Source organism: Hevea brasiliensis, chromosome 13, assembly GCF_030052815.1.
Source record: "Hevea brasiliensis isolate MT/VB/25A 57/8 chromosome 13, ASM3005281v1, whole genome shotgun sequence".
NCBI classification, from domain to species: Eukaryota; Viridiplantae; Streptophyta; class Magnoliopsida; order Malpighiales; family Euphorbiaceae; genus Hevea; species Hevea brasiliensis.
In genome coordinates this window covers 77,355,018-77,373,096 of record NC_079505.1, presented here as the reverse complement: position 1 = coordinate 77,373,096, position 18,079 = coordinate 77,355,018, and the positions used below count along the sequence as shown (strand labels likewise).

The window sequence follows — 18,079 nt, the reverse complement described above, 5'->3', positions numbered from 1 at the left end:
TGGCTACTTCCCCTTTTGGGTTCGCAGATAGACACGCTTTTTCAATGGTTATTACAGCGAAGGAATTGTAGCTGGCGGTGATCTTGTTATGTGGGTGGCTGGAATGGGGTAAACGAAATAAATTGATTTTGGGTCATGAAGTACAATTTCTCCTCCAACTGTGCTACAGTACTACTGTGTTAGAGCAATCTAATGCACATGCGGCTCTTGCAAAAGCAATCATTGTTTTTACGTTCGACATCTTTGTGTTCCTTGTCCCCGCGATTTGAAACTGTGGTGAAAGTAAATGCGGATGCTTTTGTGTCTACTGAAGGCAACACAGCGTGTCTTGGTGTGGAGTTAGGTGATCATTATTTTAGTTTCAGCTTGTAAGTGTATTGGGCTGCTATATCCTATGAATATTGCAGAGGGATATGTGATGTTCTTTAGTTTACAGATTAATCAGGAGTTTGATTACTCTTCTGTCTGGTTGGAATGTGAATCGCAGATGGGGTGGGCAGTAGATAGGTTTGGTCCTTGTTTTTTCTTTTTTCAGCAGATCTGAGCTTCAACACAGAGAGAGAGCCTTGTTTAATCCGCCTTTCTTGCTTGTTATCTGTTATTTTTCTTGCCTGCATGTGTTATGGGTGGTTGCAGTTCACAAGGAAGATGGTACATTGTTGCTCTGAGCTCCATTGCAGAAGAGGGACAGGAGAGCTTTGATGGGAACTCATTGGACTCTATAAGAAGAATGTCCCAGAAGGCGCGAGTGTGACACCGATGAGAACCACCACTGCTCTTCTCATCCAGGTTTGCAATGATGTATATGCATGGTTTCATTGTTTTATCTTGGCTTGAGGTTCTTGCGTTTCGGGGGGTCATGCATCTGCCCAAGCTTGGTTCTCTTTGGTTTTGCATGACCTTGATTCTGCTGTGCAATTTGTTTTGGGGTTCTTCACCAGCTGCTCTTGGGGTTGTGCCTCTGGGGAGCATACGTGTCTTGTTACTTTTGATTAGTTTTGGTTTCCTCGGAACCGCGGATCGATGATGGCTGCGTGCTACTTTTGTTACTGGTCCACTCTTTGGGTCCATCTAAGGCTCTTTTGACACTGGGCCAGTTATTTAGTTTGGGTTGTTAGCTGTTAGTTTAGACTGCTTTCCCTTTACACTATGTTTGATAAATTTTAGGAGAGGATAAAAAATAAAAGAAGGAAAATATTTTTATTTTTTATATATTTAGATGAGTAAAAAATAAAAGAGAAAAGATAAAAGTTGATATTAAAGTCTAGTATTTTTTTTTTCAATGTAGAAAGAAAATAACTAGAGAAAAATGAGACTTAATTTTTTTTTATTTTTCTTTTTTTTATTTAAATAAAAAAATATTTTTTTAAAGTTATTTTTTTTCTATTTATTTTCCTTCTTTACCCTTTTCAACCCATCCAAACATAGCGGTAGACCTTGGTTTTGTATTCCTTGAAGGCTTGGGCTTTCTCTGATCTGTACCCAGTGTCAGGCCTTCTTTTTCCAATACATATTTGATTATCTTTAAAAAAAAAAAAAAAATAACAAACAGAAACTTCAAAAAATTTGTCAAGCGAGTTACATGCGGTGAAACGGCAGCCAAACTCACAATCTGAATCCAAAAGTAGTAGTGGTAGTGAGATGTCCACTGGACGAATAGAGCCAATAAATGCAACGAAGCTTCGAACTCACAAGCCCTAAGAAACCATGCATGAACAGCAGCTGTCTGCATACTTACGGAACCACTTTTCTACGTGGAGTTGCCTTACTGCCATCTCTGAGACACCTATGCTTGCAAGATATCCCTCAAACAACTAGCCATCTATGACATATCCATCATTGCCATCAACCATAACAAAAATGATAAAGAGTTACCCAAAAACCAAAACAAGTCTCTTATTTTCTGCTGTTCTTTACCCTTTTTATTTTCACGCTAGTAGTGTACCATCAATTGCAGCTTGCTTTTACGGGTTCTTTTTTTTTTTTTTTTAAGGAGTTTAACAAGGATTTCCAAATTAAAATAAGCTATAGAAAGATAAAATATTTTTTTTTTTAAATTTCAGAATCTATTTCAATTTTTTAAAAAATCCGATTTACTGTGAACAATTAAAAGTAATTCTTAAATTTAAATTAAAAACATTTATATTTTTAAATTAAAAAATAAATTATTACTAATATAAAATATATTTACAAATTAAAAAAATTATATATTATCTATCTATTTTAGAATAGTGTAATTAATTTTATTATTTTAAATAAATATTTTTGTAACTTTATAATATAATATTGATTATAAAATTTTTATTTAAAATAATTAAAAAATTATATTATAAAATAAAATAATAAAAATAATTAATTCAGTTATTTATTAAGAAAATTAATAAATGTAAATGCAAAATTCTTCTAATTTTCTTAAAAGCTTTTTGAAAATTTATCTTATTTTCACAAATAAATAAACCAAACATGTATGATGAAAAAATATATTATAAAATAAAACACTAATATATTTAGCTATTACTTTTAAAAAAATCATAAATTAAAAAAAGAAAAAGAAACCGGTCATGAAATTAATGTTATTCTGTTTCTTGATTTTTGGATTTGATTATAAAACACTTATTCCTTTTTTTTTTTTTTTATTATATATGATTCATCAACACGAAGGTAAAATGTGCATATGTCTTTCTTTTCTTTGCTGTATATATATAGTATACACCAAAAGAACCAACTTCCTTAGCACTAGAAAAAGATAAGTTACTCTTCATTTTCCAATGTTTTTACCTAAGGGGGTAAAAAGAAATAAAATTACCAAAATTATTTGAGCTTTGCCTACGGGGAAGAAGACCATGTAATGAGGTACGCACACCTGCATTAATTAGATGGCCCCAACTCTACTTCACTGGAACCAAACCAAGGGTGAGGTCCAAACCAACCTCATCCCCATTATCACTTAGATTATTGAATTTCAATGCCCTGTTGGGTTCATCCTCCACTGTTTCAACGGAGAACATGCTCTCATCATCTCTGCTGCTATCCCCATTTGCCAGCTGACTCAGCCAAGGCTCACGAAGCTGTTCGAAGCTCAACTCTCCATGGTTAACCCGGCACAATGCCTCAGATGGGGAACTGGGGTTGCTGACAGAGCCTTTGAACCGGGTCCGATTCTTAACCTTGTTGAGTTCAAGCGAGTTAGGGTCCTTGGACACGTGGCGGATGTCATAGGTTTTGAGAGGATCAATCAAGTGTGGTGGTGGTGAGTCAGGAGCAGAAGGCATTTGCATGATCGGTGTGCCTCTGAGGACTGCATCAACGGCTGCTTGGCAGTGAGCCCAATTCCCAGACCAAAGTAACCCCACCGACCCATACACTGGATTCACTATCCGCCCACAAGCCTCATATAACAGAGACCTAAAAACAGCTGCATGAAGTAAAGCACATTGATTGATTCCTGATATAAATTACAGATTAATTAAAGTTGGTCGGGTGTTAATTAATTTACCAGGGCGGAGGTGTGGGGGGCCGGCTTCGATGAGGTTGATGAGGCCTGCACGGCCGTAGAACTTGGCCAAGAAGAGAGTGGCATTGGCTTGAGAGTCAGGAGATTTGATCCATTGGAGGCATGGTCTGATGTTACAGTCATCGCTACAACCTTTCCGTAAGACCCTGCAGCCATTGCAGCTCATCCTCATGGTCAAGGTTTTGAGGGAGAAGGAAGAGAGATCTGTACGGAAGTGGAGAGGGATGCGGGGAGAGGCGTTTATAAGGTGGAGAATGAAGGGTGAGTGCAGCGGTTTCCAGAGGAGTCGTGTGACGGTGGCAGTGAGAAAGCGCAGAAAACCAGGGGTTTTGTTCCAACTTTTTTTTCTTGGTTAGATAGAAGTTGGAGTGTGCTCTCTTAGGAAAAGCCACTGATTTTCTTGGCTTTATTTTGGGTATTACTTGCCCTACATGCACTTCTTTATTACAACCCAACCATAATATTCCTATTTTCCTTTTTTTTTTTTTCCTTTAATCTTTCATTTACACATCTTCTAGAATTTTATTCATCTGAAATAAAAATAGGAAATTTATAATTGAATGTTAATTTTTAATACAATGGTTAAAGTTTAGGATTGAAATTTTGAAATTTATTTTAAAAAAAAGAGGTGCATTATCAAAATTCGATATTCTGAATTCATATACTATAAATAAACACTTAATTCAACCAAATAACTTTTTTTTTTTAAATCTATATTATATTAAAAAATATGTTTTTCCAAAAGGGCATTTTAAGAAAATTCTTAATTTGTACTAAAAAAATGTAAATATTTTATACATTTAATCAATTAAATTTTTAAAAAATCATATTTTATTATAAGTTGTATTATCTTATAATAAATTTATTATTATTATATAATTAATCTCGTGTTAATTTTAAATTTAAAATTTCATAATTAGAGTAAAGATTTTAATATTATTGAATTAAAATTTATTAGTATTATTATTATTATAATAATACATTAATTATTAAATATGCAAGAATTTCCTAAGTGCAGGAATGAACATTCATAATATATTAATTATTATTATTATTATTTTAATAATGACACAAGACAAGAAAATAAAACAAAGGGGCATCAACATAATTTAAGGTGAAGAGGAAGGGCAAATAGGAAGGAGACAGCAGATGAAAGGTGGGAGTCAAACAGAAGAAGAAACACGTTCATTGGAACGAGGCACGTGCATTGCACGAGCTCAAAACGAAAACGTATCGCCACGTCCCATCCTCATAAATCAAAATGACTCTCAGTCAATTTCGATGCTTACCGCTCAGTACATGTAAAAAAAAAAATTTTTTCCCGGTTTTCAGGAGTTCGTACATATTTTTTCCCCCTTCTTTAAGTTTACTTATTAAATAAAAAAGGTAAAAATAAAAAATGAAACCACTTTTTTACCGTAATAAAAGAGTGTTTTTTATTAAAAAAAAAGAGAGTTTTAATGATAATTTTATATTTTATAAAATAAATTTTAATTCACTGCAATTAAATTAAATTTTATAGTTAAATATAAAAATAAAAATAAGTTAAAATTAAGATAATCATTGAAGACAACATAATTAAAAAAAAAATGGTGGTTTTGGAATTGGACTGTGGGCGGCCTGCGGAAAAAGCCAGTGGTTTTAGTCCTTTCTTTGTTTGTGTGAAGTGTGCTGTTGCGGTCTCTGATTTAATACCTCTCCGTTTATAATAATCAGTTGCTATTTAGTATTTATTCATGCATGGATTCTTTGCCCTTTTATAATTACAAATTTTTGGCATTTTCAGTCCCTTTTGAGCTGTCCTTAATAATTATCTTTCATATATATATATATATATATATATATATATATATATATATATATATATAATTTCACCAATATTAATTTCTGCTTATTCAGTGTTAATTAAAAAAAAAAAAAAGATATATGCAAGCATCTTGGGCGCAAATTTTCTTGAGGGTCAATCAACAAACATGGAAATGGATGACTCATCCAATCAGTGTTACCAAGCATTAAAATGGCAAGCAAGTCCAATTTCTTTGATAATTCCGTGCAATTTTTAAATTTATATGTTGAATACATACCATAAATAAATATAGTGGAATATCCCACATGGTGTATGTGAAATGATGAGAATGGCAGTTTCTACTTGCTAAAATTCCAATCACCACCACGCATGCATCTCAGAAAAAAAATATATTTCCAATGGGTATTTCATTTATATTATTATCATACACTCTTAAAAATAAAAAATAAAAATAAAAAACTAACCTCATGGTAACATTATGGATTGGACGCTAATAATTATTTATATATGGATCTTGAAGTTTATGTCACACAAGCTAGCTAGGGCATTTGCCGTGGAGAACTACCCTCCCGTTTCAAGTTGGAGTAGCAATGGAGAGCGAATTGCAGTCTGTTTCTTTGACTATCAGTTGATGTTTTTGAAAAATGCATTATGATATAAATATTTTAGCAAGATACCTAGTACGACTATTAATGGCTTCTATCCAGTCTTTTCTTTTCGCTAGTTTTACTTTTCAAGAAACAAACAAAATTAAACTGACATTTCTTTCATGCATGCACGTGTGCCTGTATTGAGGTCTATCACTGGCAAGCAATATTAATTAACTATTGAAATAAATGGTGTTAAATCATCATTTGTTTACGTGGTTAATTAGAGCAATAATTGTCAAATATGAATTGTTTTAATAATAAAAATGTTAATTAGATGATCAGGCATTGCCTGTCTCTTTATTTCTTGATTTTCAAGTGACATGCAACACGGAGAGATGATATTGGAACATGGAATATGTGATAATGGCGGTGGTGGTTGGCGAAGTCCTCTCCCTTTCTTTTTCTCTCTGCCAGTAAATGGGAGATGCTATATGATTATAGCCTAGAGGGCAACGGCAATGCAAAGGTAGAGAAAAAACAAGGAAATTAAAGACAGTGGTTGGGGTCAAATATAGGCAACTGGTTTTTCTCTCTCTTGATCTCGATCTGTAGTGTAGCTAGTTGGTGCAAAGCGGACAATTTCCTATGGTCATTGTTAGAGCCGCCATTGACATTGATCTTCTCTGGATCGAGCTCCATCTTCTTACCGCAATAATCTAACTGATAAGCAAATGCCTGCAGAGTAAAGACAAAACTGGTGATACAAAACTTGGAAAAAAAATTCATGGATTGTGGTTGTGGAAAGTTATGGTTGAATAGGCAGTCAAGGCTAGAATTACTAAGCATTTTTTTCTTCATTGATTTCAAAAAAGATTAATGTCACTAAGTTCTAGACCAGCAGCCTTCACTGCAGCTGGAATTGCTGCAAGCGGGCCAATGCCCATGATGCCAGGATCCACACCCACAGCAGCAAAAGTCCTGCATGACGAAAAGAATGCTTCCTTTGAAAAAAGGAAAACAGCAATAAAATTCCTCTATTTATTCTCATGATTCATGATCTTTTCAATAAAGACATGGGTACTATATAAAATAGATAATAAAAATATATCCAGTAAACTGATGATACAAGGCAGAATTATCATGCAAGGCAAATAAGGAAAAAACAAATCCTTGGCTTGACTGAGATCACCCCCCTTATTTGGTCCCATAATTCGCAATATATTAACAAACTGAGATAAGGGGATATCATAAGAATCAAACTCTTAGAGGCAAGATCCAAACAAAATAATCATGAATTGGAAGTCCTAGAAAATGGATATTTTTTGGAAATTAACATAATTCAAATTCATTTGAAAACACTACATTTCTTAGTCAAAACTGAAGACAATACGGTGCGCAGATGATTGACCAACTGACTTAAAGTTATGTCTCACTTAAGTTGAAACGGCGCGCAGAAGTACATAAAGCAATACGGTGTGTTGCATTAACATTAACGTGAGAATGGATTAGACAGAGGAAGGATCGACTAGCGGCTGGAATTAAAAGCTCGCTCATGTTGTTGTAATTGTAACTAATTCTGATGGAAGAGTCCATCTTAGCTCGCAAGTTTGTTTCTTGAAGTAGACTGACGATTACTATTGTACATAACTAATCAGCTGTAAATAATTCTAGTCGTCTTGAAATGCAAAGAGTATCTTTGTCTTCTATTTTCTCTTCACTCTGTTTTCAGCTAGATCCTAGATTTGTTCATGGCATCAGAGCTTGCGATCGCTTCACTGCGATCAATCTCTGAGTGTTCTTCGTTTCATGGATCAATTGTTTTTCTTCAAAGAATTTCTTGATTCACAATAGTTATGGCAGAATCATCAAGCAGAGAAAAGGATCAGATGACTCTTCAGAATTTTGATCATCCAAGAATGACTCTGGTTAAAGTTCCACTTTTCGGTGAAAATTATCTGACCTGGAGTGGGTCAATGCTGATCGTGTTCTGTGCCAAAGACAAGCTTGGACTCATTAGTGGCATATGTGAGAAACCGAAGGAGAATTCTTCAGATCTTGAAAAATGGCTTAGGGCAGATAGTATGGTTTTCTCGTGAATATTAAGTTCAATCTCAAAAGAGATTGTTGAGGCGTTTTTTTATGCAAAGTCCGCGAAGCATCTTTGGGAAGAACTAGCTCAAAGGTTTGACAGAAGCAATGGACCTCAGTTGTACCAGATCAAGAGAGAAATCAGTTCTTTCAGTCAAGGAAACTTGCCTCTTACAGTGTATTTCACCAGACTCATGAAGTCATGGGATGAACTGGCCTACCTTGATCCTTTTCCCATCTACGCGTGTAATGCATCAAAGGAATTAATTGATAGGGAAAACAAGGAATAGGTAACAATTGCTTCTGGGTCTTAATCAAGCCTACGATCATGTCAGAAACTAGATCTTGCTGACAAATCCATTTCCTCCTATCAATAAGGCATACCCTTTAGTTGGAAGAATTGAGAAGCAAAAAGAGATTAATGCTTTTTCTACCGATGGTACCGATATGTCTCTAGCTATGATGGCTAAGACATCAGGTTTAAAAAAAGAATTTGGGGGATCTAGAAATAAAAATCAGTTTAAGAAAAAGGATGGCAACAAAAAAGATGATCGTTGCTGTGATCATTGCAAGAATAGTGGTCATACTCGAGAGAATTGTTTTAAGATCATTGGTTATCCTGACTAGTACAAGCAAAAAATGAACAAACAATCTGCAAATATGGTTGATACACACTCTAATGAATCAGTTGAATTTGATAATAATGTGGTGTCAAGGACTAATGAATTGAACAATTCCATTCTTACCTTGCTGATTCAATAAGAAGTAATGAAGATACTGTAAAGGTAAAAGAGTCAATGAGGCTACTTGTGTTGACTTTATTGGATTTGCAGGTAATGATCTAATTTTCTCCGTCACTAGTAAGCATCATAATGAGCAAGGGAATGGATCATTGACACTGGAGCTAGTACTCGCATGTGTTTTGACCAAAGTATGTTTGATAAATTCATACCTTTGCCCACTCCAAGCCTTGTTTATCTTCCGGATGGTACCATGAAACATATTAAAACTACTGGTACTATTCACTTACCCCATAACCTGATCTTGAAGAATGTGCTTCACATACCTGGTTTTCAACATAACTTGTTGTCTGTAAGTCAATTATCCAAGGGCTCAAATATTTTTGTCACTTTCACTAAATCAAATTATTTTTTGCAAGGCCTTTGGACTAATAAGGTGCTTGCAGTGGAAAAAGTGGATAGGGGGCTTTATAGACTAACAGCAGTGTCATTTAGTCATGCATCTACTACACCAGTACCTATTTTGCCTAGTTTGACTTCTGCAACTACTTTGCCTTATAATAATGTACAAGTATCAAACAACAAATCTTCTTTCCTGTGGCATGCACGACTAGGGCACGCATCTCAGTTTAAGCTTGTACACATTCCTCATATTCAATATAATAAAGATCATTTCATTTGTGATGTATGTCCTTTAGCTAAACAGCAAAGACAAGCCTTTCCTAAAAGCTCAATCACAAGTCTATCTATTTTTCATTTAATTCATATGGATGTACGGGGACCCTATAAAACCAAGTCTATTCAAGGGGCTTCTCACTTTCTAACAATTGTAGATGACTTTAGCAGATCTACTTAGACCTATTTGTTACAAGACAAAGCTAAAGTTCCTTCCACTATTGTTGCTTTTCTACAGTTGATTAGAAACCACACAATACCTCTGTCAAACACATATACACTGATAATGGTACTGAGTTTTTAAATACTGAATGTTACCATTTATTCATACATCAGGGAATTTTACACCAGAAATCCACTTCCTATACTCCTCAACAGAATGGAATCATTGAGAGAAAACATAAACATCTTCTTCAAATTGCTAGAGCTCTCTTATTCCCATTTGGTTTACCTCAAAAATTCTGGGGGAATTCTGTCTTACATGCTGCCTGTATAGTTAACAGATTACCTATTACCATTTTAAAGTGGAAAACCCCTTTCGAAATTTTACATCACAAACCTCCAACTTATGACTACCTTAGAACCTTTGTTGTTATGCCACAAACATAAAACCTTCCAAAACCAAGTTTGACCCTCGAGCTATTAAAAGTATATACTTAGGACATGCAACAGGGTATAAAGCCTTCAAACTTTTGAATATAGCCACTCAAAAAATTTTCATTTCCTGAGATGTCATATTTCACGAGCACATATTTCCCTTCCTTACTGCCTCACCACAACCCACTTACACTCCATGTCCCATACCAGTTTCTGATGATGAATTCCCAAGTGTATTTCCTACTTCATCTCAAGATCATACACCTACATCTGCTACAAGTCCAGTTACACCAATTATTACATTAGAATTATCATAACCTATTCTTCCCATGTCTCAACCTGATTTACATTCAGCTGCTATTTCTGCATCACAACCAGCACCTATTCCTTCTAATTCTATCCCTGTTGCAGTTGAACCACCAATAAGGAAAAGTTTTAGAACACACTCTAAACCAGCATGGCTTAATGACTTTGTTGTACAGGCGCAAATTTCTTCTCCTTTTCCTACTTACAATGTTACTAGTCCAGAGGCACAATTAGGTAATACATCTTCTTCTTCATTTCATTTTACGAACTTGTGCTTTGATCACAATCATGTGAAGTTTCTCGCTTCAGTGTTAATGGCTCGTAAACCTACTTCGTATGAGCAAGCTAGCATAGATCCTAATTGGATCAAGGCAATGCAACTCGAGTTGGAAGCCCTCGAGACAAATCAAACATGGGACTTTGTGCCGTTTCCTTTACACAAAAAACCCATTGCCTCAAAATGGGTATTTCTCATCAAGTATAAATAGGATGGCAGCATAAATAGATTTAAAGCCAGACTTATGGCTAAAGGGTTCAACCAACTAGAAGGCATTGACTACACTGATAGTTTCTCACTATTTGCCAAACTGGTCACCGTCCGTTTGTTCATTGCCATTGCCACTTCTCATAACTAGCCAATTTATCAATTGGATATCAATAATGCTTACCTGCGTGGGTTCATTGACGAAGATATTAATATGTTGCCACCTCAAGGTTACTCTAAAGCTCAAAACAGGCAAGTTTGTAAACTTTGAAAGTCGTTGTATGGACTCAAATAGGTCGGGCGCCGATGGAATAAGGAGTTTACCTTCACACTTCTCCAGCATGGTTTTACTCAATCCTCACATGATCATTATCTCTTCATTAAGGGATCTGGTTACTCTTTTCAAGCACTAATTGTGTATGTTGACGATGTTCTTGTGACTGGGGCATGTGAATCTAATATTCTAGCTACTAAAGCGTTTCTCAATAATCAATTCACCATTAAAGACTTAGGTTACGCCAAGTTCTTCCTTGGTCTCGAGATAGCATGCTCAGCTTCTAGCACATACCTTAGTCAGCACAAGCGTATTACAGATATCATAAAAGATGTGGGAATTTCTAATGCTAAACCAACTTGCATTAACATTGACGTGAGAATGGATTAGACAGGTGCGGAAAAGTACATAAAGCAATACGGTGTGTTGCATTAACATTGAAGTGAGAATGGATTACACAGAGGAAGGATTGAGAAGCAGCTGGAATTAAAAGCTCTCTCATGTAGTTGTAATTGTAAGTAATTCTGGTAGAAGAGTCCATCTTAGCCGGCAAGTTTGTTTCTAGAAGTAGACTGACGATTACTATTGCATATAACTAATCAGCTGTAAATAATTCTAATCGTCTTGGAATGGAAAGAATATCTTTGTCTTCTATTTTCTGTTCACTCTGTTTTCAATTGGATCCTAGATTTGTTCAAAAACATAATTGAATTATATAAAAATAAAATGATAGCAAATTTCTTCGTTGTCCACTAATTATTGATGCCATGAAAAGCAACAAAATATAAAACTCATAAATTTTAAATCTTAATTTAATGTGTTTCACAAATATCTCATAATATTTATATTTATTTTATTGATTTATACCCTCTATTATCATCAGAGACTTTATTTTTAATTTAATCAGATCACAATATAATTTTTTGAAATAGAATTATAATTTAAATTCACATAAAATATATTTAAAATTCAAGCTAGGTAAAAGTAACAAAACCGACATCGCAGTCACTACAAGATAGGCCATCATAATTGCAGATATCAAATGAGTATCACTCCATGAAGCCAATCACAGTAGCATTGTATAAAAAAAATTATTAAAAATTCCAATCAGATGGTCTACTCTGAATGAAAGCTGATATTTTAAGCATGGATATCCTCAGCTAAAACGTATGTAAAATTAATGTTACAGTAGACTTCTAAGAAGTTAATAGATAAAATATAAAATATAAAAATAATTATTAACTAGACAGAACAATACATTGCAGAGAAAAATATAACTTATATCGTAAAAGAATATATATATATATATAGCTGTTGCAATTCTTAATGAAAATATTTTTTTTATTAAAATGTCTTGTGGATTTTTTTTTGGATAACATAAAATGAAACTTTATTAAATGTTGGAAATAGTGGAATAAAATAATAAATAGAATGTATATCTGCATTAATAATGTGTTAATAATTGAAAATGAATTATGCCGAATCCAACACTTAGTGCCTTATGGATTGGCCCATCAATTATTTATCACACTCATTTCCAAAACATACCCGTCAATTACTTTTATTTGACAAGACAACTTAAGGCTCTCGGCTGGCCCATCTGCAACCTGGAGAACAATAACGTCAATTATTTTTATCTCATAAGACGACTTAGGGCTTTTGCCTGGCCCATCTGCAACCTTCTTATTAATAATAATAATAATAGAAATAGGTAAGTTACCCAATTTAAAAACAAAAATTTTATCCAATAATAGAAATAGAATTTAATTTTTTTTAATTTAAAAAATTTATTAAAAAATAAAAATAAATATAATTATATGAAAATTTAATTAAATTATTTTTTTATAAATAATTTATTTTAAAGAAAATCTTAAAGAAATTTGATAAATTCATTTTTTTTTAAAAATAAATATTTTATTCAATCTTAGCATAGTATCTCAATTTTTTTAAATAATTTATTTACTTATTTCTCTAATGAAATTTAAATTATAAAAACTGATTTAATATTTATTCGACATTAAAGTTGATAAATTTAAATTATTTCTAAGAAAATAATTATTTTATATGAGATTAAAAAAATAATTTAAAAAATATTATTTTATTATTTTTATAATTAAAATTTATTAAATTTAATTTTAAATAATTTTTTAAAATAATATGTAAAGTATTCCACGTAAGAATCATAAATGATTGAGAATTGAGACGCAAAAGAGCATTGGTGAAGTAAAGGGTTTGATGAAAGAAAAGAGTGAAATTGATTCCAAATCCAAATTAGTAGCAGACAAAAAGCACGGCTGATAATCACTTATAGCTTTTTTTTATAACTTGTTCCGCCGCATAATACGTGGCGCTTTCTCACATTGATTTCTCTGCTTCCTGTCCCTTCCACAATACGAGAGAGACCCCTTTTTGTATTCTTACGCTAATTACTACAACATGCTTATTGCAAAAGATTCTTTTTCATCCCCTTTTTTTCTTCTTTTATATTTAATCAATTAATTCAAAACCCTAAATACGGGTCGGTTGTCAAAAATAAGGCTTTTATTTGTTTTATAAAAAATAATTTTTATATAAAAAATATTATAATTTTAATAAAAATATGTTTTATTACTTAATTATAATATTAAATTAATAATATTTATTTATTATATATATTCATATTTTAATAAGATTTTTAAAGTTTAAAAAATAAATAACTTTTTTTAAATAAATATCATTTTTTCTTAAAAATAATTTAATTTTTTTTATTAAAAAATATTTTTTTATTAATCAATTTTTCTGAATGTCTCTTAAAAAATATGAAAAATAAAAATATTTTTAATGAAACAAATAGAGCTTGAAAATGACAATATTTTTCTTAAAAAAAATAAAGCTTATATTAACTTTTAATTAAAAAGGAAAAAAATACAATAAATCTAAATAATATATACATATAGCAATAAAATGTAGTAGTTAAAATATTATTATTATAACTTTATAATAATAAATTTTATATTTTTAATAATAAAAAATTTTGCTGTTAAATTTAACATTTTTTGCATTGAAACCAAAATCAAAGACACCTAATATAAAAAAAAAAATTATTTAAATTAAATTTATTATAAATTTAAAATATAAATATATATTATTTAATTAGCGGGTATCTTTTACCAAATCCAAATTGTTATACCACATAATGAATGTTTCCTTCTTTAAATCAACTCGTTATATTGGCTTCGTAGGAGTCAACGCCTGTGGCATGCAAAGAGTCTACTGATTTGACGGATTAGATGTTCTGATCAAAGCTAATATAATAGATTAATAATTTGCACAATGGATTTTTATTAGATTTGGAAGCACAAGATCAAGAAAAAACTTTCCTAAAGAAGCAAACTCAAATCCTGCAAGAAATTGCCAGAACCTTGAAACTGGTAACTCATCACTGATTAAAGCCATGACTCACTGTACTAAAAAAAGAAAAGAAAAGCTTCTACTGTTAATGTTACAGACAAGCAATGTACTACTGTGCAATAAAAATAAAGAATGGAGAGAGCTAAAACAGAATCTTTTCGTATATTGAAGTGATAGAGATGAATCCCTGTAATTACGTTAATTGCTTACTTCTTTCTTCTTCTTCCTCCTTCCTCTGAACAGTACTTAACAGAAAAGAGAAACTAGCTAAAAAGGATCCAAAAAGCTGTACGTGCACGGATTCAAGAAAATATAAAGTTTCCACTGTGAATCACTATCAAACAAAATTCTCAACTTCTGTACACATCATATGATCGTCCGTTTCATGATCCTTACTCATTAAAAAACAAAAGAGGTTGAAAAGATGCCAAAATACCCCCGTTTTTCCCTTTTACATTACAAAATTAATCTGAATAGTTGGCTCTAAATTGATGAGAAAAACGTGGTTATTTTGGATAATATTGAAAAAAAGGGAAATTGAGTAATTGTACTAGTTGTGGAGAGGATCTGGGCAACTGGGCACTCTTCTTTTGTTCTCTTCAAATCCTTTCTTACTGGTGTTAAAACTGGAAGCCCTTCCATTGAAGAACTTACGGAGGAGGTCTTCTTTGGTGGCCTTATTATCTGCAGTTCTGATATTTCTCTCTTTCAACTTTGGAGGCATGCCACTGTCTGGAAATATCCTCATAGCTCTTGCCTTGCACTCACTGCACACCCAAATCTGCAACACGAAAATGAGGAAAACCACCAGTAGTACCAGAGAGGAAGAGTACATGATTGATCTCCTGGAGCTGGAAAACAACATATCGCTTGTCAACCCACATAAAAGAAAATGAAATGAAAGGCTGTCAAAAACCCCACTCTAAATTTATATTGAATTTTAAAAAAAATCTCTTTCGATGGAGTCTTTTTCTCTCAAGAAAATACAGCTTGCTGTGTTTGAAAAGGAAGAGGTTTGTGTTCTTTGTTGTTCAAGTACACGCTACACAGCAATCACTCTCTGTTTGTGTGTGTGAGACTGAGAGAGCTGTGGGCATAAGTGAAGAAGTGACGGCTAATTTGGGCAAATGAAGGAAAGCGATGGATGTAGCCGCAGGCACAGTGGGCCACGTGATGAGGAAAATGGCAGAGGGCTACTCATTTTGTTTATAATGTAATTGAGCAAATTAGCTAATATATATATTAAATTTTGTCTGAGTCTGAGCTCTCTCTTCATGTATGTGTAGTAGTCATCAACTCCCACGTTGACTACGTACCTCTTCTGTAATCAGTAATCACCATTGCTTTTGAATATCTGAAAATGTGGGTAATTATTACTCTCATTTCTATTACATTCCCACGCGCGCCCTACATTTAATAATTACAAAAGATAGAATTACCTTTTCTTTATATATTATATATTATTTTTATTAATTTAAACCAAATTTTACCAAAATAATGAGGTATAATTCCTTCCAGTATAAAAAAATAAAGAATGTGAATTTTTTATTTTATAAAATTATTTCTTAGTTTTAGTTTGATACAATTTTAGTTTTGAATAAAAAAAATTAAAGGTTAATTAAAATAATAAAATAAATTTGATTCAATTGGATAGCTAGAAAATCGCAGACAACCCTAATTGTAAGTTTGGTAATCGTTGGAGGGGAAAAAGAAAATTACCAATTGTGATGGAAAAATTCAGAGCACGCGCCAAGCACATGCGTGAATTAAATTCAGTGGCCAAGAAAATGAACAAAGTAAGTTTTAAAAAAATGAACAAAGAGACGTGGAAGGGGAAAATGGGATGGGATTGGGCCGAGGGGGGCCGGGAATCTCGCGACGGTGTTGGAGGCATTGGTCGTGTTCAACAAGCAAATCGCGTCTTAGCAAATGCAGTCCGTACAATCTTGGGTTGTATAATCTTATAATGCCTTTCTTGAGTTCTCTGCTACTGCTAAAGAAAATCCAAGAGATGTCTGGACCTTGAACCAATTTAAGTTTGAAATCTTTGCTAAATTTTTAAAAATACATTTCCAATAGAATTCAAGAATTTATTGTACAATGGTAAGGCCCATGACTGGGATGCAAATTTAAATTTCTAGTGCAAAAAAATATCTTATTTGACCTTTAGCTCAAACAAGAAATCATTAGCCATCTACCGTATGATATTGCATATGTTGTACAGATTCACATGTGAATGAGTACAATCAGAATCACATGGTATTTCAATTTTGGTGATTTGAGAGCATTCAAGACAAATATTGATGCTGTTCTCCTTCCTTGCGGGTACGATTTTTAGGTTCAGGAATAAGATTGGTAAGAGAGAAGAGCATCAATGGTTAATTAACTACAGTTTCAATAATGGAAACTGAATTAGGATAGACTAGATATTATGAATTAAAAACAGAAACAAATAAAAGATAACATTACTCTTTAACATGCTTGAACTTAATTAAAAAAAGAAATAAAAATTCTGGCAAAATTATTTTCCTTGGTAAATTACAAGAGAACACTGACAGACAATTAAAGATGAATTAAGGAAATGTCATTTTCATTGCAATAAATAGACATGACTAAGCAAAGATGAGAAAATCTCAAAGCTGGTACTGTAAATTACTTGTCATGGATATCTGGGCTTCGATGCAAAGAGATGAGATCTCGCTGTTGTCCGGTGTAGTAAATTCCATACCCAAATGGGGGTATTATGGGAATGTGAATTGTTGTCATCAGAGTTTGAACTCTGGTGCTTAACAATTTGTTTTCTTAGCATTAAAAAATAGTGGGTTTTGTTTTGGTCTGTCACTGAAAAAAAAGGTAAAAAGGCTAAGAAATTTGGAGCCAACTCAGAATCCAAGTAGAAGTACTAGATAGGTATATAGAAAGAAAGAAAGAAAAGGCTATTCTGATCTTCTGCAGGCAATAAAGTGAAGAACTTTAAGCTTATACTTGGACTTTGTACTCCACTGGGTGTCTTTTACCTTTATCAGTCTACATATTTTGCCCTTTTATGTAATCTGCTTAAAATCCTCTTTAGACTGTTGCCATGTTCTTCTTGGTCTTACTGCAGCCATTTGGCCGGTTTCCTCTTGCCCTTTTCCTCTCCCATTTTAAAATTGTATGGTCAAAAATTGTGATATTCCTGCACAAAGAAATCAACCCTTTTGCAATGTTGTATATTGTACACATTAGAGTTCCCTGCATCAAAGCCATCATTACAATTTACAATAGTCCTTTGCCTGAAAATAACACCAACCGGCAACCTTTCTTTACAAATTTTACCCTATCAATTATGATTTTATTTTATCATCAACACCAGCCTCCGCAAAGTGGACCTGTTTGTCACTTATCAAAGTTGATTAGGGATTAGATAATTGTTCCCTTTTTATTTTCATAGAGATCCCATTTGGGAACAAGAGTTGTCAATCTCAATGGGAGGCTTGAGAGGTGGTGGGTCTGGTGGGATCTTCAGGTTAGCAATAGCAAGTTACATGTTCTGGAAAAGTGGTAATTGCCAAGATGATTGTGGCCCAATTTTGTTAGAAGAATTTTTATGATACGGCTGTGAAGAAGAAGAA

The 18,079-nt window shown here is 33.0% G+C and overlaps 1 protein-coding gene across 1 annotated transcript; it reads right to left on the bottom strand.

The window, feature by feature from the left end:
* Positions 1–2,730: 2,730 nt before the first annotated feature.
* Positions 2,731–3,903, bottom strand: LOC110672142 (LOB domain-containing protein 42-like). The gene is made up of 2 exons (XM_021834834.2): positions 3,497–3,903; positions 2,731–3,415 (listed from the first exon to the last, which is right to left on the bottom strand). Exons 1-2 carry the CDS (start codon positions 3,684–3,686, stop codon positions 2,889–2,891), a joined length of 717 nt encoding a protein of 238 aa, XP_021690526.2. The 5' UTR covers positions 3,687–3,903; the 3' UTR covers positions 2,731–2,888.
* Between the last annotated feature and the right edge of the window lie 14,176 nt (positions 3,904–18,079).